Source organism: Paracoccidioides lutzii (assembly GCF_000150705.2).
Source record: "Paracoccidioides lutzii Pb01 unplaced genomic scaffold supercont2.19, whole genome shotgun sequence".
Taxonomy (NCBI): Eukaryota; Fungi; Ascomycota; class Eurotiomycetes; order Onygenales; family Ajellomycetaceae; genus Paracoccidioides; species Paracoccidioides lutzii.
The window spans coordinates 649790-674387 of record NW_015440965.1 but is presented as its reverse complement, the minus strand read 5'-3'; the positions used below and the strand labels follow the sequence as shown (position 1 = coordinate 674387).

General features: G+C 37.6%; 3 protein-coding genes across 3 annotated transcripts; 2 read left to right on the top strand and 1 right to left on the bottom strand.

Moving 5' to 3' along the window:
- Nucleotides 1-2646: 2646 nt before the first annotated feature.
- On the top strand, nucleotides 2647-3946 carry PAAG_06724 (hypothetical protein; the record flags this gene model as incomplete). Its single annotated transcript, XM_015845983.1, has 2 exons — nucleotides 2647-3708; nucleotides 3764-3946. 2 exons carry the CDS (start codon nucleotides 2647-2649, stop codon nucleotides 3944-3946), a joined length of 1245 nt encoding a protein of 414 aa, XP_015700209.1.
- Nucleotides 3947-12725: 8779 nt separating this feature from the next.
- PAAG_06723 (peroxisome biosynthesis protein PAS1) lies at nucleotides 12726-16685 on the bottom strand (the record flags this gene model as incomplete). Its single annotated transcript, XM_015845982.1, has 4 exons — nucleotides 12726-16048; nucleotides 16107-16185; nucleotides 16251-16505; nucleotides 16569-16685. The coding sequence occupies 4 exons, from the start codon at nucleotides 16683-16685 to the stop codon at nucleotides 12726-12728; spliced, it is 3774 nt and encodes a 1257-aa protein (XP_015700208.1).
- A 468-nt stretch (nucleotides 16686-17153) lies between these two features.
- On the top strand, nucleotides 17154-19805 carry PAAG_06722 (DNA replication licensing factor mcm7; the record flags this gene model as incomplete). Its single annotated transcript, XM_002791506.1, has 4 exons — nucleotides 17154-17465; nucleotides 17527-17657; nucleotides 17732-19652; nucleotides 19731-19805. The coding sequence occupies 4 exons, from the start codon at nucleotides 17154-17156 to the stop codon at nucleotides 19803-19805; spliced, it is 2439 nt and encodes an 812-aa protein (XP_002791552.1).
- Nucleotides 19806-24598: the final 4793 nt, after the last annotated feature.

The window sequence follows — 24598 nt, the reverse complement described above, 5'->3', positions numbered from 1 at the left end:
TCTTTTATTTATATAAAATAATTTATCAAATTAGTTAAAATACTAAATTTTTTAATATTTTTTACTTTTTTATTATTTTTTAATTTTAGTTAAAATTTTAATTATAATAGAAGTTTTATTTTTTTTTCTGTAATTAATATATAAGATCTTTATTTATTTTATTATTATTATTAATATATTAATAGTAAGTATTTCTTTACTAACTTTTATTTTTTTAATTATTTAATTAAATTTTATAATATTTAATTATATCAAAGTTTTTTTTCTAATTTTTAATATATAATAACTAAAGTCAATTATATTTTTTGATATTTTATCAAGTAAATTTTTATATATATTATTAAACTTATTTAATTTTATTAAAATTATTTTATTTATTTTAAATACTATAGAAAAACTTCTATAAATTATAATAAATATAAATAGTAAATTTATAAACTCTGAAGTTTAATCTTCAAAGTTTTATTTTTAAATTTTCAGTTTTATCTTTTTTTAAATATATATTATTTTATTAAATATAATATTTTATTTAAATATAAATTAATTATTAATATTATTCAATTATGAGATTATAAATTTATAAAAAAATAAAAATTTTTTTAAGTAATTGTTTTTATATTTAATTATCTAAAAATTTCTAATATAAAAAACTTATAATTATTAAAAAAATTAATATTAATTTTAATTTATTACTAAATTTTAAGTAAGATAGCTATAATTATTTAATATATAAATATATAACTTCAAATAATTAAAGTATTTTTTAATTAATATATTTATATAATAATAATATAGTAATTATTTTATAATTAATTTATAAATAATTAATCAATAATAATTTAATAAATATATAAAAATATATATAAATTAATTTTTTTTTAAACTTATTTTTTAAAAATTATTTTAATATTTTATTAAAATAGCTTCTAAAATTAGTAATTAAATATTTTATTATATATATTTATATTAAAGTTATGATAATAATTAAACTTAAAAAATATATAAAAAATTTTTAATAAATTAAATAATATATTAAATACTTTTAATTATATAATTTAAATATTTTTAATAAAATTAAAATATATATATATATAATTTTTTTAAAAAGTAGAAACTAATAAATATATATTTTTTATTTAATTTTTTAAAAATATTAATTAAAATATATTTTTTAATAAATAAAAAATTTATATTATTAATATTTTATAATATATAATTAAAATAATATTTAATATTAAAATTTAATTTTATAAAATTAAATATATAATTTTTATATCTCTTATAAATAAAAAAAATAAATAATATAAAATTTTTAATATTTAATAAGTTTTATTTATTTATATTAACTTATAATATTAATATATATATATATAAATTAAAAAAATTTAGATTTAAAATCTATAACTATTAAATAATATTTCAATAATAAAAAAATTTTACTTATTATTAAATAGATTAATATTATTAAATTTTTTCTCTTAATATTTTATATATAATTTTAAAAATTATAACTCAAGTTATATTATATTTTTAAATTTAATTATTTATTTATATAATTTAAAAGTAAAATTTTTTATAATTAAATTTATAAATTAAATAATTTTTATAAAATTTTAAAACACTGATAATACTTTTTAAATTTTAAATTTTATTTTAAAGATATATTTTATTAATTTATATAATAATAATTTAAATATTATATATATAAGTATTTTATTTTTAATTAGTTATTTTATTAAATTATTAGAAGTTACTTTATTAATATACTATAAGAAAATTATAAAAATAAAGAATAAATATTTTTTTCTCTTTTAATAATTTTATTTTAACTTTTATTTTAATAGTTTTATTTTTTTCTGATGGTTTTGTATCTGAACTATAGAGTAGATCTATTATTATATATAATATTAAATACTACTACTATAGTAAGTGAAAGTTGACTGAAACTTACATCATATGACATTTTTTCAACATAGTCATTCTCATAGTCATTCTGTCAGAAAGATATTTTTACAACTTTACAACTACTTGTTCTATAGTAATTTGATTTTAATTAAGTTCTTAAAGAGTTAAAAAAAGTCTTTCTTATTGATTAGAAACTTGATGAATTTGTATAATTGATATTTTAAGTATTAAATACTGATTTTAATTCATATGTAATACTCATGTATTACATTATTATATTATATAATATGTATATAACTAGTTATATATAATAATTAAATAATAATTTAATTATTATCATTTATAATATAACAAATTAATAACTTAATTATTTTTAAATTATATAATATATATTAGATTATTTTTATTTTTAATTTGCTGTTATTATATGTCTTTACAATGATTTTGCATTAATTTTCACAAACAGTAATCTAAATCTCAATTTCAACCTTCGCATTACATTCTCATCAATCTCCTCCCTCTGCTGGATTTCACTACCTTGACCTTCACTATCTCCACTTCTTCTTCTTCAACTTCTACTTCTTCCCGCTAAATAACTATACACACCAGGTTTTTCACCCGGTCGTTCCTTGCCTCTACTCCTCCCCTTTTACCACCACTGTGAATCCTTCATTTTCTCTCCATTCACAGAATGCCCATTCAGCTGCCTAGCCATCACGGCCTACCAATACACCTGCATCGATGACATCGCTTCCTGACTCTCACCGTCTCCCCGATCGCTATCGGCCTTCCTACCGACAGCACCCTCACCAGCAAAACCACGGCTTCGATCAGGCCGGCTTTCCCTTATTCAGTGGCCCCTCTGGCCTTGACAGCAATAACAGCAATCACCCGTCTTCAAATTCATCTCAGTCATCTCAATACTCCCCTCGATTACAGCCCACTTACCGCTCTTCACACTCTCTAGGCTGTTACGAAGCAACTTCCCCCAGTCGCATCCAAGTCCACAACCTTTCTCATATCCGCAGCTTTGCCAACGAGGAAGTTCTCGCTTCCTCTAGACGCCTCCAAGCACAAGCCCAAGGCGGTGCTAGTCGCTTCTATCAAGATGTTCCCCGTCAGTACGAGATTAGCTCCATGCCTGTCACAGACATCATCGAGATGGTTGCTGGTCTTTTAACCAAGATCACCACCACCAATGACCAACAGCACGAGCATGTGCACCGCAACATCCTGCCCAATGATGGCGCCGCTGGTATCAGTCCTCAAACCACCAGCGTCCTGGCCTTCCATGGGAAAAATATCCCCAGCATTACCATTCTCAATTACTTGAGTCGCATACACAAGTATTGTCCAACAACCTACGAAGTTTTCCTCAGCCTCCTCGTCTACTTCGATCGCATGACTGAAATGGTGAACAAGGGCTTTGTACAGAGCCTGCAGCAAAGATCAGATCAATATACAGCCAGTCTCCCTCTTTCCTCCCCGTCACCATCTATTCCGTCTGCAGTTACTTCAAATCGCCCTTCCACCCGTGGATCTATCGTTACCCCTCCGTCCTCTGTTCACATGCAAGCCCGAGACCATGATCCTCCCTCCCCTTCCCCTCCTTCCACTATATGTCCCAACTCCATCCCACAGTCTTTAAACACCACCCCTGGTCCACGTAACGACGTTCATTTCAGCCTCTCTCATTACTTCGTTGTCGATAGTTTCAACATCCACCGCCTCGTCATTGCAGGTGTGACCTGTGCAAGCAAGTTTTTCTCAGATGTTTTCTACACTAATTCCAGATACGCCAAGGTAGGACCTCATCTTTCATCCATTTTCCTACCCAGCTGTGCACTAATGTACCCAGGTTGGTGGCCTTCCTCTGCTGGAACTTAACCACCTCGAACTCCAATTCCTCCTTCTAAATGATTTCCGACTCGCTGTTCCAGTCGAAAAGTTAGATGCATACGGTACAATGCTTGTTGAATTCTATGCTAGAGAAGTTGTTGCGCAACAACAGCAACAGCAACAGCAACAGCTCCTTCTTTAGCAACCGCAGACCGCGAAGGAGGACAGAAATGGAGATTTCCCCCAGCACCACCGGCCAAAGAGCAAGTAAAAGCACAATTGTACTGCGGAGCTCTGGCCATAGGAATCCATTGGGCACACAAGCGCTTCGCAAACCTAAACTCGACCTTAGTCCAGTTATTGTTACTCATTTTTGTTATTTGTTATGAGATGAATGATTGCGAAAAACGCGGAATCAGAGATAGTTTAACAGATAAATTACAGTATAAATATTTTTATTTTATATCTCTCCATACAAGCATGCTTTGCTCTCTTCACAAGCTTGAGAGCGCTTGCTACCCTCGCTACAGGCTAATCTATCACTGAACATGTGTCATGATCATCATATCGCTCGTATGCCTCAGATCCTTGCAGACCGCCGCTACGGCCATATGTGAATAAGCTCGCGTACGCCCGCACACATGAATATATATTTCATTTTTTTCTCGCTATTTTTCTCTTCTTCTTCTATTAATAGTCAAGATAGTCATCATATATAGATTAGCTAGTCATTATGAATACTACTATCTTATGCCTGCTATGTTCAGACTCTCATAATTCCTCTAAGAGGACTAATATCAACCTTGTTGTTCTGTGGGGCTCTAAGCGAGCTAGCTACACTATTATATATGTAGGTGCATGTGACACAGGTAGCTGGGGCATTCACTAACACTCTCTTGATTCTATGGTGAGCCTGAGCTCTGTCATTTATCCCCTAGCTGCTCAATCCCCCAAATCCACAATAAAAATTAAATACAGGAATCAGATGCTAGTTTCCTTATTAGAAAAAGCTCTTTTACACATTTATACTGTAACTTTGCAAAGAAAATATGCAATTACTTCTCTAATCTGTAATATTATTATATTTTCCTTTAAGACTATAAAACAGTATAAAAAAATTAATTATTCTCATCAATGAAATCAGATCTCTATCAATTCTATTTTCTTCATGAATTTAATATAAGTTGACTTTTACAAAAACTTTATAAATTTATTTGCTTTATTTACTGTAAAATTTATATATAAAAGTTTTAATTTTTTCTTCTCAATAAAATTATGAAGTATATGATAATAAATCTTTATATAATAGAATCTCTTTATCAATAACTTTATTTTATCAGATTGATGATATCTTTATTATTTATTTACAGTATTATATAAATTTTTAACTTTTCTTTTATTAAATCAGCATCTGTTAGACTCAATGCTAGGGTTAAATATATCTTCATTATATAATCATATCTCACATATAATCTAGCAGATCAGCTATGATTTAGTCACATGATCATATAAGCTATTTATAATCTGAATAAATTCTGATATTTTTTTTTCTTATCAATCTTAGTATTTTGTTATATAGCAGTTAGCAACAAAGAGAGTTTTCTTCTTATGTAGCTTATATTCACTCTTTAATATAATATTAAAATTTTCTTTTATTTTTTTACTCAGGTTTTAGCAGAAAACTTAAGTGTCTTAGTTGAATTAGAATCTATTAGTTGAGAGTCTGATAATATATCAGATTAACTATTGAAGATAACAGTTTAATCTGACATCAAATGGTCACTGCAGACTCTTAATTTTTTAAAAAAAATTAAAAAAACTGATAATATATTCTAACAAAACTTATCAATCAATTATATATCTCAATTGAGAAATTCAGAGAGATAATTTATTCAGATAAAAATTATATCTACAATGAGTTAGCAATAATCTTTGATAGTATTTTTGATGATGAGAAGATACTGAGAGATATAGTCACATATCAGCAGATAAAATAGAATAATACTGCAGCTCAGATAATTATTAAGCAGAGTTAAATTAATAAGCTTATTGCAGAATATGATGAGTTTAGTCATATTTTAGTTTAAATAATAGTCAGCAATCAAGCAACAAGTCAAGATATAACTCTCTCAGAGAATATAAAGAGATCTATCAAGATTGATGACTCAAAACATCTTACTAATAATAAAAAATCAAAGTTTGAGCACTAACTCTTTTGTATAAGAAACAAGTTTCAAAAAAATATAAATTACTACTCTATAAAACACATAAAAATTATATATATTGAGAACTAGGTGAATGAGAACACAGTATATCATATAGCACTCTGTATAGAAGAGAATCATTCTGAGTAATATTAGTTTGCAGAAAAGATATTTGAGCATTTCAAATTAATATATGAAAATACTAACAAGTTATAAAATATTAAAAGCAAGTATTACAAGCTGATTATATATAATGAGAATAATTATCATAAATTTATCATAAAATTCTTATATTTGATAGATAAGATCAAGATTATCAAAAGAAATTATTAAATAAACTTTAATAATAAACTGTTTTTTGATCTTCAGAGAATAATAGCAGTAGTTAATATGATCATCAATATATACACTGAGTTTCAAAAGATTTGTACACAGATAACTCATATCCTTCAGATAATTAATATTATTAAAAAGATAAATAGCTTATGAAGAAATAAATTTAATACTCTCAAGCAAAACATCTAATAGACTCTCAATAATCAAACTCTCTTTGATATTTCTTCTACAAAATTCTCAATCATAAAAAAAACTGTGAGTACTCATTTAGACATTCAGTGCTACTACTGCAAGAAGAAAGATCATATTACAAGAAACTATTTTATGAAATAAAGATCTCAATAGATGATAATTAAGCTCAAAGTGAATAATATTTCTAAGTTTTCAATAAATTTAAGAAAAGAATAAGTTTAAGAAAAGACTTTATCTCAGATAATTCAATAGTCTATAAGAGATTTGATATGAAGGACTTGATTGAGAGAAAAAGTTTTGATATACTGATCAAGTTAGTCTATAATGAAATTGTTACTTCTACAAGTTCTTTTGTTAATATTGAAGTGAATAATATAAATTTTATTGATATCTGATATATTATAGAACTGATAATATTTTTCAATAGAAAGTTTCAAGAACTCTTATTCAAATACTATATAAAGAGATATAATAATATCTCTAATGATATAATAGACTATATATTGACTTTAAACCTCTGAGTGAATAATCAGAGATTTTAGAATATTTTTTTACTGATAATAGATCTGAATCAGTATTCTGTTATTTTGAAATAAAAGAGATTAACAGCACAGAATATATAACTCGATATAAAAAATCAATATTTGATTTAATTGAGTAAATAGTCTATTTCTGAATAGATTATAAAGTCAGTATTGAAGATAGTATCTCAGTCAATACTAAAGTACTCTAACTTTAAGTCTGAGCATCAGGCAAATATCAAATGAAGAAAGATCAAACTGAACAAGAAGATTAAACAGAAGTATAAAACTTGACTCTGTAGATTGAAAGAAATTAGCTTAGTCATAACATCTAAAACAAGGTAGAAACTGATTTGAGAGAAGACAGTATAACAAATAATGAATATAAACTTTATTAAAACTGCTTCCTTTCATAATTATATAAAAATTATAAACTTAACAATCTTCATAATCAGTCTATATGAAATTAATAAACAGCTTGAGAAGAAGTGAAGTTTAGTGAGAGCTGAGAATGAATCTGATGAGAAGTTGATCAGCAACTTATCAGAATGATTAAAAGACTGAGAGAACTGCTTCTTAAAAAAAGTATTAGATAATAACTTTCAATCAAAAAACATTTGAGATTCATATTCATAAACTGTTAGAAAGATTGTTATCTCAATTGATTTATTTATCAGAGCTTCAGTTATGTGGTTTATCATTGATAGTCACTTATTTCAGTTGTTTTGATAGTAAGTTATATATAAACAGAGCTTGATTATTAGATATTAATTCATAATCTCAATCTGACTATCTATTTGCATGTAACAAGCTAATGAAAGCTTCAGCTTAACTTCTAATTATCTAATGAACTCACTTCAGAAGTTTGAGATAAATTATAACTTATAATCTGATACAATTGAATCTGATACTTTATAATATTCATAGTAGTATTTCAAAAATAGTCTTACTAGCTTTTTAACATCTGCCTTTCTTATGATAGAAATAAATATAAACTTCTTGCTTAGTTAATAGATAATTATCAATATTGCATTATATTCTTTTTTTATTATAGAGTTATTTATAAAGTTTATTGAAATATACTGTCAGGCACTGCTGAAGATTAATAGTGACTTCAGCAGTTCTGAAGTTTTATTTTAATAGATCTTCATTCTTTGACACACTAGACAATTGTTTACATACTGATCAATATCTTTGATTCAGTTAATTTAGTAGTAACTTGCCTTCACTAACAAGTATAGCTTTTTTTTCCTAAGATGTATTATAGATGACTGCTTATGAATATCTTTTAGAAGATATATTCAGAGAGTAGAATCTTCCTCAATTAATATCATTAAATACTCTTCAAAATATAAAAGTTCATCTATCAGCTCTCAGTACTATTCTCTCTATTGAGCTTTCTTACATTCTGATCTCAGTGATTCTGCTTCTTTGTTTCTTATCTTGACTTTATCAAGAATGTGTATATCCGCATTTAGTGTCTTGACCTTATTAGATTTCTTGATAATCTTTGAATTCAATCTCTTCAACTTGAAAAATAGTTATATTTGAGTACTTGTGCTATTTTTCTAAACCTTCAACTGACTCAGTATGTCTGCTAGTGTATTTTAACCCTCAGCTAATACTGTATTAGAAAGTAAAATCATAAGAGAAACTCTGTCCATCATACTTGCCTAGCATTGAGATTCTTAGTTGTTATGAAGTACTCAATAGTTCTATGATCAGTCAAGATCTTGAATCTCTCTGTTCTCTGAAGGCTTTTCAGCTCAGTATATCATTCTATCAGTGCTTTAATAATTACTAGCATCTTTTTATTATGAATTTCGTAGTTTCTCTCTGCTCTACTTATTGAAGTACAATAGAAGACAATTGAATGCCACTGTATTCTCATATAACTAAGATAAAATATCAGCTATAGTATTATTTGAGATATCAGTCTTCACCTGAGTCTCTTGATTTGAGTTATAATGATAGAGCACAGAGGCTTCAGACAAGACTCTCTTCATTTGATCAAAAGTACACTGGTAGATCTCATTTCACTTAAAAGATTGATTCTTTTGAGTGAGTTTAAATAGTAATTTCATAATCTGACCGTAATCCTTGATAAAATATCTATAAAAGTTGTAGAATCTCAAAATGAATTGAACTTTTTTAACTATACTAGATACTGCTCATCTTGATATCACTGCAATCTTTTTTAAATTCACTTTGATTCCTTGATCAGTGATAATAAAACTCAAGTGCTTTATCTGTTGAATATAAAACTTATATTTTAAGATGCTTGACTATAGTTCAGCTTCTAATAATTTAGTTAACATCTTTTTGACATGCTTCTTGTATTCTTTCAAAATTTTACTGTAGAAAAGTAGATTATCTACAAAGACAGTCATAAACTGATTCAAATAGTCAAAGAAGATAGTATTCACAAAGCATTAAAAAATCACTGAGCTATTATTTAGATCAAAAAGTATAACCTTATACTTATAGATCTTATAATATATTTTAAAAAAAGTTAGATCTTTAGTCTCAGAGTGTATATATATTCAATAAAAGTATTGATAAATGTCTAATTTGATAAAGAACTTAGCTCTATTTAATTACTTCATAAGCTTATCAACTAGCGGAATTGAGTATTAATTATTCTTTGAGATTGTGTTAAGCTGGTAATAGTTCATGCAAAACCTCAGCTTGCCTGCAGTATAAGCTATAAGAATTAAAGAAGCAAATGAAGAAGTCATAGATGAGATAAAGCCTTTCTCTAGATTAATTTCAAGATACTACTTAATAGTCTCAAGTTCTTTCAAGCTCATTCTGTATAATAATGCACGATCAATAGCTTTATTCAGATTAGCTCTTTTCTTAATCTTAATCTTATAGTCTTCTTTCTTTCAGAGAGATGATAATTAATCAGAGGCTGTTTTTGAAAAAATATCATAATATTTCTTATAGTCTCCTGGCAGCTATTTATTAATTATTTATTTATTTTTTAGTTCTGTATTAATAATGATCTTCTTTTTCTCAATAATTCTATCTATCTCACAGAGACTTGAAATAAAGATCTTTAACTTCTTGTTTCTTTTACGATGATGAAAAATCATATCTTTAGTGAATATCATTCTTTACTATTTCAATTATTTATATATTTGATCAAACTAGATAATGATTTTTTATATCTAGTCATATTTTCTGCTTTATTAGTTAGAACTATCTCAGAATTATATTAGTATATCTCAGATCTATTATTAGTATCAGTGTATTGAGAAATTTTCAGTCATCTATTCATAGATACTAGAAGATAATTTCTGTGATCGAGGTTTCTCTTCATCTATTAAATTTTATAATTTAGTGATTTTTTATCAGCTTCTTAGAGTTTGCCTTTAAGGCTTTAGTACACTTATGTGCAAAGCTTTTATCAATAAAGATATAGCAGTTTGCTTAAAAATTCACTAATACTCTTATAGAAATAGTATATTCATTAAAAGCTACTTTAATATGTATAGTAAAAGAATTCTCACTCATTAATTAATTCACATTTAAAGTTTCTAGTACAGCTATCTCATCTAAGAAGAAGGTTTTTTTCAGATTTAATCTTTTTCTAACTTGATGATAGTAGTCTTAGTATTTATTTTTTTCAGTTTTGTCTCTTGTTTGCATGAGCAGTTTCAAGCTATATAATCTTTGCTTTGACAATTGAAGCATTTCACATTTTTCTTTCAATTCTCATTCTTCAATCTATTCTCAGTTGTCTGTGCTGGTATGATTGAAGTTGATTCACAATTTTAAAATGTGAATCTTTTCTTATTATTATTTTAAATGATTGAAGTTTCTTCACATCTGAGCAGTCTTTAATTGTGATAATCTGATATATTCTTAAGATAATGAGTAGCCTGAGTATAAATATCTTGAATCTTTTGAAAGATACTGCAATTGATATAAACTATTATAATTATAAGTTGAAAGTTAAAAAAAATTTTATAAAGAAAGTCTGCTTTATAATCTTTCTTATGAATCTGAGCTTTACTAGCCAGGTGCAAGAATTTAATTATAAATATGTAGTAGTCATCTTCATTTCTTATTATTAGGCATTGGTATTTTGTCTTTACATTCTCGAGCTTATTAACATTCTCATATATTTTTTGTAGATACTTGAACATTTTCTCAGCTGTTTCAAACTTATTAGAATGATCTTTCTTCATTCTTAAGACTAAGTATATGGTAGCTTCATCATTAGTTCAGTTTTCAATATAGACAATATAGTTTTTTTTCAGTTGAAAAGTGGTCAGTATTGACAGCTAGCTTGCATTTCATTCAGAAGAGCCAGTTTTTGAATATCAGTTCTTTTCCATTGATGAGATGCTTAGAGTTATCAAGTTTAGCTGATCATCATATCTGTTGATTATTCATCAATCTGATTTGAAAGACTAAATAGTTCACTGTTTGCTATAAAGTATTTTGTTTCTCTACTAGACTGTTCAATTGCTGATCAAGTTCACTTACTTGCTTTCTCTGCTCATCTCATTCTACTTTGATTCTTTCTAAAATGCCTTTTGTCTCATTCATATGATCAGCAATTTCTTGATATATCTGCTCATAGTCTTCTTCAATTACCTCAAGAAATTGTTTCTTGAATATGAGATTTATTGATCTTATATTCTTCTCAGTCAGAGTTATTATATGTCAATTTGATTTTCATAGATTGTCAGATTCTCTAACTACTTCTGACATCTTAGCAGTTTTCTTAGAGGTTTTACAACAAAAGTAAATAAGAATTCTCAAAGATTTTTCATCTAAAAACCTGGTTTAAAAGAGTAAGAAAAGTAGATGATATTAGTATTATATCATAGCTTCAGTTAGATGTAGGTAAACTGGTGTTCAATTGCCAACTAGATAAGCTATCTGAGCAAATACTAAGATGATTTCTAAAAGATGGGTTCAGGGAAGGCTCTGTTTATATAGCCCTTTTTCTCTAATGCCATTGCCAGGTGATTGCCATGTTTATATATTATTCATACATGGGGTAATTGTGGGGTTGTTTGCCTAGGCAATTGTTGTTTACCAATCACCTTGGCCTGTATGACGACTGATCGCCTCAGCCTGTATGATGACTGATCACCTCGCCCTGCAAGTGACAGACAAGATAGATTGACAGAGAAGATGAATATGATTTATTTGAGCAGGACAGTAGCTAGTCTGTACAGTAGCTAGTCTGAGGGGAGGTGTTGGAGCCTAGGCTTCCTATTATGGACTAGCACACCGCACAGTAGTATATAGCATCCCTGAGATAGCTACCAAATACAACCACTTTAGACGTCCCACAAAATTATGAGTGCACCCACGTGGCTTGATGGCTTGTTTTCTGTCATCTCCTTATATTAATTTTGGGGACCCTATATACGATCTATATTCAAGCAACCTCAACAATGACCGGCGCTCTCGTCTAAGCTAAGTTATCTAATTTCGGAAAATTTCGTCCAGACATTTTTTGCAGGTAGTGAAAACTGTGGCATTTTAGTGAGAATATTTTCTTATATGTGGAAGGAACATGCATTTTTGAGTGTAAGCTCTGTTAAAATAGGTCTATTCCAATTCTGATATAAACAAAAGAAATATCCAAGCATACATCATAAATGACAGAATGATATAAACACAAGCGTAAATGCAAGAGGAGGGAGATATATTGGGAATAATAACTAATAGGAATGTACAAAAGACCCAACCAAAATGTATTTCACATTAAGCTTGTTCTTACTCCAATCTCCCGTCCGCCCTCCCCAGTAGGCATCTCCCCGTTCCTCCCCACAATGAATTCCCTATAGATGACTTCGAGGCGCTTCCGCTCCACGTCACTGATGGAACAACGAGTAGTAGCAATGGATCGCTCGATGTGGGTCCAGCCTATATGGATGTCATCAACAGCACTTTTATCAGCATCGTCCACGCTACTGGCACGGCTCGTAGAAGCGTCAGTTAGCGAATCTAATCCTTCACGTGCGATCTGGCGTTGACGTCTGCGGGCTTGTTTAATCGCGTCGAGTTTTGCTGCCACAATCGCAGACGGGATCAGAGAGGCAGCGGAGCTGTCAGTTGGTCGGTACCCAGATGCTAGAGCTGTAGCATGCTCATCTGAAGAGTACAGGAATTGGATAAAGGGCCTGCTTGCCGATTGGCCTGAGTGGGTGGCACCGTTGACTCCTGGTTTGACGCTGTTTGCTAACGCTTTCGATTCAGTCTGTGAATTTGGATCGGAAGATCTATCGCCCAAAACATCGTGGATGGCTTCGAGATGGGCGTTATATACAACTGCCTGCAGGTCGGCACCGGAATATCCCTCTGTACGATCAGCAATTTCCTCAACTCGCGCCATGACTTCCTCTCTAAGTTTGAGTTTCTGGCTCAGAGTTTTGATGATATCCACCCGGTCTAAGTGTGAGGGCATGCCGCACAGAAGGGATTTATCGAGACGTCCCGGTCGGAGCAAAGCGGGGTCAATGAGGTCTGGTCGTGACGTAGCTGCCAGAACGTACACTCCCGAAAGCCCTTCCGCACCATCCATCTGGGTAAGAAGCTGATTGACTACTCTATCAGTGACACCTGTGGAGTCATGTCCTCGCTTTGGCGCGATACTGTCGAATTCATCGAAGAAAAGGACACAGGGCCTCGCAGCCTCAGCTCGTTCGAATAAATCGCGCACGCTTTTCTCACTTGCTCCGATATACTTGTTGAGAATTTCGGGACCCTTTACACTGATAAAGTTGAGTCCACATTCCCCCGCAACTGCACTTGCAAGAAGTGTTTTCCCGCATCCTGGAAACCCATAAAGCAACAAGCCAGAACGTAGGCGAAGTGGACACTGAGCAAATATCGGTGCATATGTTGTGGGATACTGAAGGGTTTCAAGGAGTGCTTTTCTTGTCTCATGAAGCCCGCCTATTGACGAAAAGGTGGTCGAGGAGGATGTCAGAGTGACATTGCGGAGAGATACAGGGGTGAAACCCTTCAGCGCACGGGCAAAATCTTCAGTGCCTAATGTAATTGTGGCCGACACAGATGATGTATCTTGAACCAAACGGATCAGAACTTCATTCCTTGCACGAGCAGTTAAAAGGACGAGATCTCCGGGCATGTATCCGTCTGTCTTTCCAGCTAAGTCAAGAAAATCCAAGTCTCGGCTTAAAACAAAACCATCAGACTCGCGGGACGAACTTGGGCGGCTGCCAGGATTTGATGGGTCGAGCCAAGTGTCTTGCGTAGACGAGCTGCAACTTCTAGAATGACCATTGACTTTAATTTGGAAAGTTGCAGCCGCCGCGTCCTCAGCAGTTAATTTCTCCAAAATTTTTCTTCTTCCATCCTTATTTGGCGCCTTCAAGCTAATAATTTCCCGTACAACATGACCTCCAACAACAACGTTGTTAAGGGATTCTTTCGCTTGTGCTGTCGCAAGTATCACAACCGAAGACCTAGCCGAACAGAATTCCCGTACTGTTGAACACACGATCTCACTGGTCTGGCGACTCCTTCCATTCTCACCGCCAACTTGAAGCTCCGTTTCCACAGGACAGAGTCGATCAAGGTCATCCAAAATCACGATTGACTTGCCACCTTTCCTGGCACCCCAGGTTGCAGACAAGAAAAGGCGATGAAACATTTCCTTAATGGTGGAAATTCGTGTTTCATCCGTGACCAACTTCCGGCAAGAAAAATAGGAGACGTTAAATAAGTAATCCTCCCGTAAACTGTGAGCCAGTAAATGACATAGAGATGTCTTTCCTGCCCCTAAACCGCCAGTAAGAAGAATCGATGATGACCGAGTAAGATTCGATAAACAATTTTCGATAGTTGTATCTATCCCTACCAAAATAGGCGCTTCATATGGAATGAGGACAGTAGATGGGGCGAATGAAGGAACACTGTCCTGCGGTAATGGTATTTCTGGCTGGATCTGTAAGTTGGCTCTGCATTCCGAGCCCAGAAGCCAGCCAAACGCAGGCCTACCACCAGCATCCGAAGACGCGTTCAATGGCGGGTCGAAGCGAACAATAGCGCCTTCAAAGTCAGACGATGTGAATTGGTCTTCAAGGCTGGGCAAAATCATCCCGTCTGTGATTGGGCCCGACAGCATTCCAGTACCCGATGAACCTGGGGTGCCATATAATAGTTTAATTCTTTCAGCCAGAGCATCGCGGGATGCAGATGAATCACCACCGAATTTTAAACCATTCTTCTTTTTCAGCGAGGCCGTAGCGAAAGGAAAGACTTTGATCGATTTTACAGACGACCACTGGATTTGAAGGGGCGCTGGCTCAACACGAACAATCCCCCCAACCATTCCAACAGATCCTAGGGCGGAACAGAGTTGGGAGGAAAGGGCGACATGTTGGCAATCAGGACTTTCATCCCATGGGAGAATTCTGGCAACAACTTTCTTGGAAGCCTTGCCTGCATCAAAGGTCTCTTGCTCCTTTTGCTGTACCTGCTGTTGAGGGTCGACAGGTGGAAGCAGTCCGGCTGGAGTAACTATCGAGACGCATGACCATATTGCTCCGCGCAGCTCACTTTTTGCCAGGATGTCATGGTCAACCCATATCCTAAGCCCCTCGTTTTTCTGATTGTCTGCACCCTCATCAAACCAATGCCGAGCCACTCTCCGATCTACACCTCGAAGATAGACTGTTCCGCGCGACGCCAAATCGGAATGGCTACTCCTGGGGCGGACAGTACTGCCACTGCTACGACCACTGATACTTTTGCTCCCAGTGCTCGCCGTGCTCTTAATTTCGCTGCGCGAAGGTCTTCCAAATTTTGGACGCATTTTTGGAGCAACTATAACTTCAGCATCTGGTGCGATTTTCGCAAAAGGCGAAGTGGAAGGCAGCGGTGGGGTTAGTGAGGTGATGGTGATGTTGGCCGTTGAGGTGGGTGACAGATGTAGTGTGAGGCTATGGGAGTGGGGTATTTGTCCAGATGTTGCCATGCTATATGCCGGGTTTGGAAGAGCACGAATTTGAGACAGGAGATTAAGTTCTAGGAATGTAGCATGCAGCTCAATAACTATGGGGATCGTGTTAGCCATGCGATTCGGAATAGAAAGGTGCTATCAAAGAAATACCCTCCCAATCCGCCGGTGTTAGGGGTTCTATATTAACAGTATGTGCCACTGGGGGGTCGAGATGCAATAGCAACCCGACCTAACTCGAAGTCAGCAGTCTGACAGTATTGGAGCTTAATATTTTGAGTTGTGGGTGCTAATCACCTGTTGACCGTCACTCAAACCCAAAACTCTACCAAAGGAGGAATCTATATCCAAGATGGGGATCTCCTGCTCTCTTGAAGAGCCTCTTGAACCGCTAATTCCGTCTCTGCTGACTACCGGTGAGAGCCTGCGCTTACTTGGCATACCCGTCCAGCCAACGTAGGAGAATTTTTGCGATTGGGATGTACATGATTGGGAAGCTGACACGCTGGCGGTAGAGTGGTACTGAATCTCGACAATGACATTTTGGGCAGGCTGAGAAACAAGCAGGCATTAGAGATCGAGCGTTTCTAAAATCTGACAGGACGATTACTGTACCGTATTTGCGTTCATCAACAGCGAAACCAGCGACGATGGCAAGTTAACAAGACAATTCTTGAGCGGCACAAAGGCAACCTCCGCCGTGATTGATGTTTTCCCATTAGCCGGAGGCATGGCTGATATTACGAAAAAGAGGTCTCCTCTTGCAAATGCATTAACAAATGAAGAAAAGAGCCTCTAGCAAATGAAGCTATAAGAAATATGCAATCTACCTTACTAAACAACTGCTCGAAATGTTGATGTTGTAGATTTTGTAGATGCTGGAAGCTCCCGGGTCAAACTTCGGGTCATTGTCGGCAAGAAAAGCCCAGGCCGAGATGCGGGCCTAAATATAATCCGCTCCGGTATACACTAGTCCATATTAGGACTCGATGTCTTTTGACGTGTCGCGCCGAAAACGCGTCGAAGACAGCTCTGAAACAAGGTTCAACTTCTTAACTTATAAGTGCAGCAGTTCGCTACACACTACTATACTTCTCCTTTCACATGGTCACTCCCTCTTACAATTTAGATATTATATCATTCTCTCAGATTCCCACTGCCTAAGTCTAATCACTACCTTCCTCTCTTGGAAGCTGTGCCATGGCGCTGCTCCAGTATCGCGCGCCCGTCAAATACGCGGTGCAACAGGAGATCTTCAAAAACTTTCTTCGGACCTTTAAGAGCTTCTCATCAACATCAGAAAATGCTGCCACTGAGGCAATCGAAGGCCTTCGTCTCGACGGCGATGATATCAACGACGAGTACGATTTTATGGATGATACAGATGCAGATGGCCAGCGCGCAAGAAATGATCGATCGAAGGAACCAAAGTTGAAGTATATGAAGATGCTGCAAGATGTCTCGAACCGAATACGAACCAATATTGTCATAGAATTGGATGATCTGGACTCTGTAAGTTAGAGAGAACATTTGACGACATGCCAGCATTCTTCGCTGATTCATTTGGTGGTAGTATGTTAAATCCTTGCCAGATGGGCCGGAGTCAAATATCCTCGACAACATCCAAACCAATGCGAAACGGTACATCGATGTATTCTCTGATGCAGTCGATGAAATTATGCCTAAAGAGACAAGGGAACTCTCGTGAGTTCCTTATTTCCCGTGCTCATTCATTAATTGCAATGCGGTTTTGTGCCTAATTTCCTTTCTGCCAACAGATTTAAAGATGATGTTCTCGACATAATCATGTCCCAACGCGAACGAAGAAACGAAACTATGAGCATGGCGGTTGAAGCTGATCCTGAAGCTGAAACTGGCATGCCATCCTCAATGTTTCCTCCCGAACTTACCCGTCGCTACACCTTGAATTTTAAGCCATTAACAGCTTCTTGTTCAAGCACTGATCGAAGCAAAGCAATAGCAGTACGGAATGTTCGTGGAGAACACCTTGGTCATCTCATTACAGTTCGTGGAATTACAATCAGAGTCTCGGATGTGAAACCTGCGGTCAAAATCAATGCCTACTCCTGTGATCACTGCGGATCAGAAGTATTTCAACCTGTGGTCACAAAACAATTTGCACCCCTTTTAGAGTGTCCTTCTGCCGAATGTAGGCAGAATAACACGAGGGGACAGCTGTTCCTATCTACTAGAGCCTCCAAGTTCATACCATTTCAGGAGGTTAAAATCCAAGAGATGGCGGATCAGGTACCCGTTGGCCATATTCCTCGTTCTCTAACCGTCCACTGCAATGGAAGCTTGGTGCGACAGGTAAATCCTGGTGATGTGGTTGATATTTCTGGAATTTTTCTCCCAATACCCTATACTGGCTTCATGGCCATCAAAGCCGGCCTCCTAACAGATACTTATCTCGAGGCGCAGCATATAACCCACCATAAAAAGGCGTATGAGAATCTTGTAATGGATGCCCGAACACTCCGTAAGATAACCCAACATCAAAACTGGGGAAATATGTATGAGTACCTTTCTCGATCCATTGCCCCTGAAATCTATGGCCACCTAGATGTGAAAAAAGCTCTCCTTTTGTTGTTAATTGGAGGAGTCACGAAGGAAATGGGTGATGGAATGCGCATTCGTGGTGACATTAACATATGTTTAATGGGTGATCCTGGTGTTGCAAAATCTCAGTTGCTCAAATATATTACTAAAGTTGCTCCTCGCGGTGTTTACACCACTGGTCGGGGAAGCAGTGGCGTTGGTCTCACAGCAGCAGTGATGCGAGATCCCGTTACGGATGAGATGGTGCTTGAGGGAGGTGCCTTGGTCTTAGCAGATAATGGCATCTGCTGTATTGACGAATTTGATAAAATGGATGATGGGGATAGAACTGCAATTCATGAAGTCATGGAGCAGCAGACAATATCCATTTCAAAGGCCGGCATATCTACCACTCTCAATGCTCGTACCTCAATTCTCGCCGCGGCCAATCCACTCTATGGCCGATATAATCCCCGCATATCACCAGTTGAGAATATTAACCTCCCAGCTGCCCTTTTGTCTAGATTTGATGTTCTCTTCCTAATGCTGGACACCCCATCTCGCGATGCTGACGAAGAGCTTGCAAAGCATGTCGCTTATGTTCATATGCATAACAAGCATCCCGAAACTGACGACAATAATGTTGTTTTCACCCCCCACGAGGTCCGACAATACGTTGCGAAAGCCCGAACCTACCGCCCAAATATCCCCAAACGTGTCTCTGACTACATGGTTGGATCCTATGTACGTTTAAGACAGGACCAAAAACGCGACGAAGCCAGCAAGAGGCAATTTTCACATACTTCTCCGCGTACATTGTTGGGGATACTCCGCCTGTCGCAGGCTCTGGCCCGCCTACGCTTCAGCAACGAAGTAGTTACAGAAGACGTGGACGAGGCCTTGCGTCTAACGGCAGTGAGCAAGGCGAGCTTGTATCATGATGCCCATGGAGGTGGTGATCACTCCCCGATAAGCAAAATCTACAATCTTATCCGGAGTATGCGAGAGAGCGGTGCTGCCGCTGTCGAAGACGGAAATGAAGGAGAGCTGAGCATGCGAAGAGTAAGAGAACGCGTTCTGGCAAAGGGCTTTACCGAGGACCAACTGATGCAGACCATTGAAGAATACACGGAGCTTTATGTAGGTTATATTGTCCTTGCTTGCTTGCCGCCCCATTGGGTTCAGTTTCCCATTGTATTGACGATTCTTTTTTCCTAGATCTGGCAAGTTATTGCCAATGGGACGCGCCTCGTCTTTATTGACGTTGACGATGACGATGAGATCATGGCATAATGTAATAACGGAAAAAGGCAAGTTCACGAGAAAAGATTGTACCAGCTGAACTGCGCGAGAATATGGCAGGGTTTAAATACCATTGTTTGCATTTCCATTTCAGTTAAGTGGTTCTTTCTTGAATGTAGACTCATGATATCTTTTCTGAAAACTGTTTACGTTGTCCATTTGTTGTATTTTTTCTTTTATCATTTGCTTTGGTTACCTTTAACGGAATTTGCGATGTTATACGAACAGGCGTTTTCTATTTACTGGCATGGTGTTGATACAAGACAGGAAGGATCATCCAGAATCTCGAGAAAGCTATTTTGTTAACCTTGGGAGGTCCATGCACTCTGCTGTTTTTCTCTGCGCTGGGATGAGTAGGTAACCAGAGGTCTTCTTGAACATTCTAGAATTTATTCCGCGCTAGAGCCTTGTGATTCTACTTGTGACAGAGTGGCAAACTTGATTGATTGCAGAGTTTGCACAATACGAGAACAATTATGGTGGAAAGCAGGTCACGTGACGGAAGTTGCCTGACGCCCAGTAGGAGAACTTCATATAATATACAAATACCGGTCTGGACTCTCTGATCGTTATACAAAAACATCTTAATCAATCCTGATCACATCCCTATAAGCTCTCTCCCATCCCCTCAGGCAGCAAGCCTGATGGCGTGCCGACGCAGCGCCGCCAGCGCGCCCAGCCCCCCAACACCACCGAACGCGTCCCGAGCCTTGACGCGCATCTGCTCCCCCATACGCCGTCCACCCAAGAGACCCCATCTCCTCACCCCAATCGCCCGCCGCACATGTGAACTGAATGACATGGAGTCTCCAAGCTCCCCTACACCAGCAGGCAGCTCAAAGAGCAGAAATGTCGCACCAATTCACCTCAACCTACGTGGCCCGATGGCTAGCGATCTCCTAGCCGCCCACGAGGCTGAGGCACAGAAATCCCATGCAGAAGCACTAGCGGCTGCAAATATGCTTGATCGGATTGAAGAAGACCTAGATGTCATGAAGGCAAAAGGCCTATCAAGGGCACTGGCCCTTGGAGCCGCTGTGAAGGCATTAGTCAAGGACTGGTACAATGGAAGTCTAGAAACAGCTAAGCAGTCCACCACAATCAAGCCTGCTGGCTCCACTGGTGCAAATGATGCAAGAGCTCCTACCTATGCAAAGACAGCTGCAGACAGCACCAATGTAACAAAAACACCAGCAACCATACTGCAGAAACCCCTGCTTAGGAATAACCCCAGAGAAGGAAAAACACCACGAATCCTCGCGCGCCTGCCTTCAGATCATCTAGCTCGCAAAGCAAGCCCAATTGCTACTCTTAGAAAGCTGAAGGCTGAACTCCCAGGGCCTTTGGCAGCAGCCATCACAGCAGTTCAAGCCATCCCCACAGGCATTGCCATCATTCCTAGAAGCTTGCAAGACATGGAGGCCCTGCTAGCCCAAAAGAATGTTTTAGCAGCCACCCTCACCAATACTCAGATAGAGAAGGAAGAACATTGGATCACCTGCCTGATTCCTGGGCTGCCCATGGAGATTAGTGACTATGGTGGTGGAACTCTGCGTCTCTCAGCAGAATCCATGACAGAAGAATTCACACTCCAAACCAGAATCAAGCCTGTCCAGAGTCGCTGGGCAAAAATACACCCTGGAAACCCAACAGCCACTCTTATATTACACTTTTCGCAAGAGACAGCAGTAAACCTGCCATCAAAAGTGGAACTATATGGATATCAAAGACCAGTGATCAGAAAGGCACCTAAGGTCAAAATACAACAATGCAGCAAATGCTGGGGATTTCATCAAGAGAGATACTGCCTCCGCGTCCCTCGCTGCAAAAAATGCAGTTCTAAGAATCATGTGAAAGGAAATCCATCCTGTCATAAGGAGAATGAAGCATGTGGATGCCCCAATCGCTGCACTAACTGTCTTGGACCACATGCCGCGGATGATCCATCCTGCCCCACCAGACCAGGGATAAAGAATGGGACTGTTCAAAGGCACTCAAGAAACCAGCTGAGGGATATCCGCAATGCACAGAGTAAGGCATACTTGGCCAAGGCAAGTAACAGCAAATGTGGTGGTCGAGGGCCATCAGCAGACCTGAGGTTGAATGATTCTACTGAGCGTAGATCTAACCTCACACCAACATCAAACACAGCACCAAGCACAGCATTGAGCACAGCATCAGGCACAGCATTAGGCATGGCGCCCAACCCAACATCTAATGCAACACCCAACACGTCATCTCACGCAACAACACCCTCCTTTCAGCTACTCAATGAAGAAGAACTCTAGATCTCCGCAATTCCTGCAGATTATGCAAGTCAACGTAGGAAAAGGGGGCCCAGCACACGAGACGGCCCTCAATCTAGCGTTTGAAAGAAAGACTGACATCCTTCTCATACAGGAACCCTGGATTCACAGGAACTTAAGCCAACGCATCTCCAAAAAGCATCCAGCATTCAACTGCTTTGCCCCAATTGAAAAGTGGGACAGGAAGCCACGGGTCCTCACCTATGTGCGTAAACACCCACAAATCCATGCTCATGCAGTCCCAGGCCCCTGGGCAGAAAACCGGGACATCCACATGCTGCACATACAGGCCTGGGGTCTACAGCTTCAGACAGTCAACATATACAATGCACCCCCAGGCGCAGAGGATCCTGGACAAGGTGTGGGCTGTCTTCTCTCCTGGTCTGTCCCAGCACTCCCGTTGCTCCTTGCTGGCGACCTCAATATCAAGCACCCCATGTGGCAACCAGGAGTGCCTCCAAGCATGTGGGCGGAACCATTCCTGCAATGGACCATGAATTTCAACTTTACTCTCACCATGGACCCAGACACTCCCACACGTGGGCATAACATGATAGACCTGGCCTGGGCCACCCCGGAATTAGTTATCAAAGGAGTGGACACACAGGTGGACAGATCCCTTTACACTTCCTCTGACCACCAGACTCTTCTCACCAAAATCAGCCTTCCACAGGGCGCAAGGCCTGACAGGCCAACCCATTTTTTCCTTCTTGACACCATGAATGAGAAGGTCTTTAACCAGACGCTGGAGGCCTATAAGCCAAAACTAGACAAACTATGTGATATCCCAGAGTACCCCAATACAGATCAGCTGGATGCCCTGGCTAAAGGTATCACAGATGCACTAATAGCTTCCCTGGAAAGTTCCACCAAGAAGAGCACCGGGCAAGGCACAGGTCAGCCATGGTGGAATGAGGACTGCCAGAAAGCAGTGACAACACTACATCGTGCACAGCGCCTAGGCTCTAGTTTTTTACGAGAAGCAAAAAGCAACGTAGCCAGGACCACCAGGAAAGCCAAGAGAGAATACTGGCGAGGCAAGATAGCAGAGGCCTCAGTGGGGAAAGATATCTTTAAGATGATCAAATGGGCCCATTCAACTGGCTCCTTTCATTCCCCCCCTCTTGTAGATGAAGAGACTGGGCGAACGCGAACAACCCCTAGAGAGAAAAGAGACCTTCTGCAACGGGTGCTCTTACAGAAGGCTGCAAGCAGAGAGGATATCCCAATTAGCTGGTCCAACCCACCATCTGTCAAATTACCTTTTCCTGTTGCCTCAGCACATGAGATACAAAGTTCTCTGCTGAACACGGGTAATACCACTCCAGGAACTGATGGAGTGCCAACAGAGGTGCTACGAAAGGCATGGCCACATATTAAGGTATCAGTGGAAAGGCTGTTCAGAGCCTGCCTTAGGGTTGGCTGGCACCCAACCTCCTTTCGAGATGCCACACTGGTTGTGCTGCCTAAGGTCAACAGAGATCCAACACTCCCGCGATCCTACAGGCTTATAGCCCTTCTCTCAACGTTGGGGAAGGGACTGGAACGCCTGGTAGCCCGTAGGCTGGCCTGGACAGCTATACAAGAGAAGATTGTCCACCCCCAGCATTTTGGAGCCCTCCCTGGGCGGGCTGCCTCAGACCTAGTGGCAGCGATGGTTCATGATATAGAGGAAGCCTGGGCCCATGGAAAAGTAGTCTCTCTTCTTACTCTGGACATCAAGGGTGCTTTTGATGCTGTACTCAGAGGAAGGATGCTGCGGAGATTGCAAGAACAAGGCTGGCCACCAAATTTAATTAGATGGGTGGAAAGCTTCATGACAGGACGCACAGGCAGGATCAGATTGGATGGACTCCTGGGAGAGCTCTTTGATATCCCAGCAGGGCTTCCACAAGGCTCGCCAGTCTCACCTATTCTATTCATGCTGTTTATTCAGCCTCTGTTCTTTCTAGGAACTATACAAAGAAGACGTGCACGCTTAGGCTACGCAGATGATCTAGGACTGCTTAGTGCTGGAACCACTCTTGAAGGGAATGTTGTTACTCTCCAGGAGGATTTCAAGTTGCTAAATGATTGGGCCAGCAAAGAAGGGCTGACATTTGATTTTGCCAAAACTGAGATAGCACACTTCACACGGCGCAGAACCCTTTCAAACCCCTCAATCAACCTTGAAACAACATCTGGCACTCACTCTATTACAGCAAAGGCAGTGAAAAGCTCCATAAGATATCTAGGAATCTGGCTAGATAGAAAACTGAGCTTCAAGAAACACGTGGAGACCATGGCGGCTAAGGCACGACAGGTGTCTAATGGCATACGAGCACTAAGCAACACAGCAAGAGGCGCCCCAGTACAACTGCTTAGACAATCCATTCAGGCCTGTGTGCTCTCTGTGCTCTGCTATGGAGCAGAGGCCTGGTGGCCTGGAGCCACATGAATGGAGAAGGGAAAGGAAATCTCCAATCGAATGGATTGCCT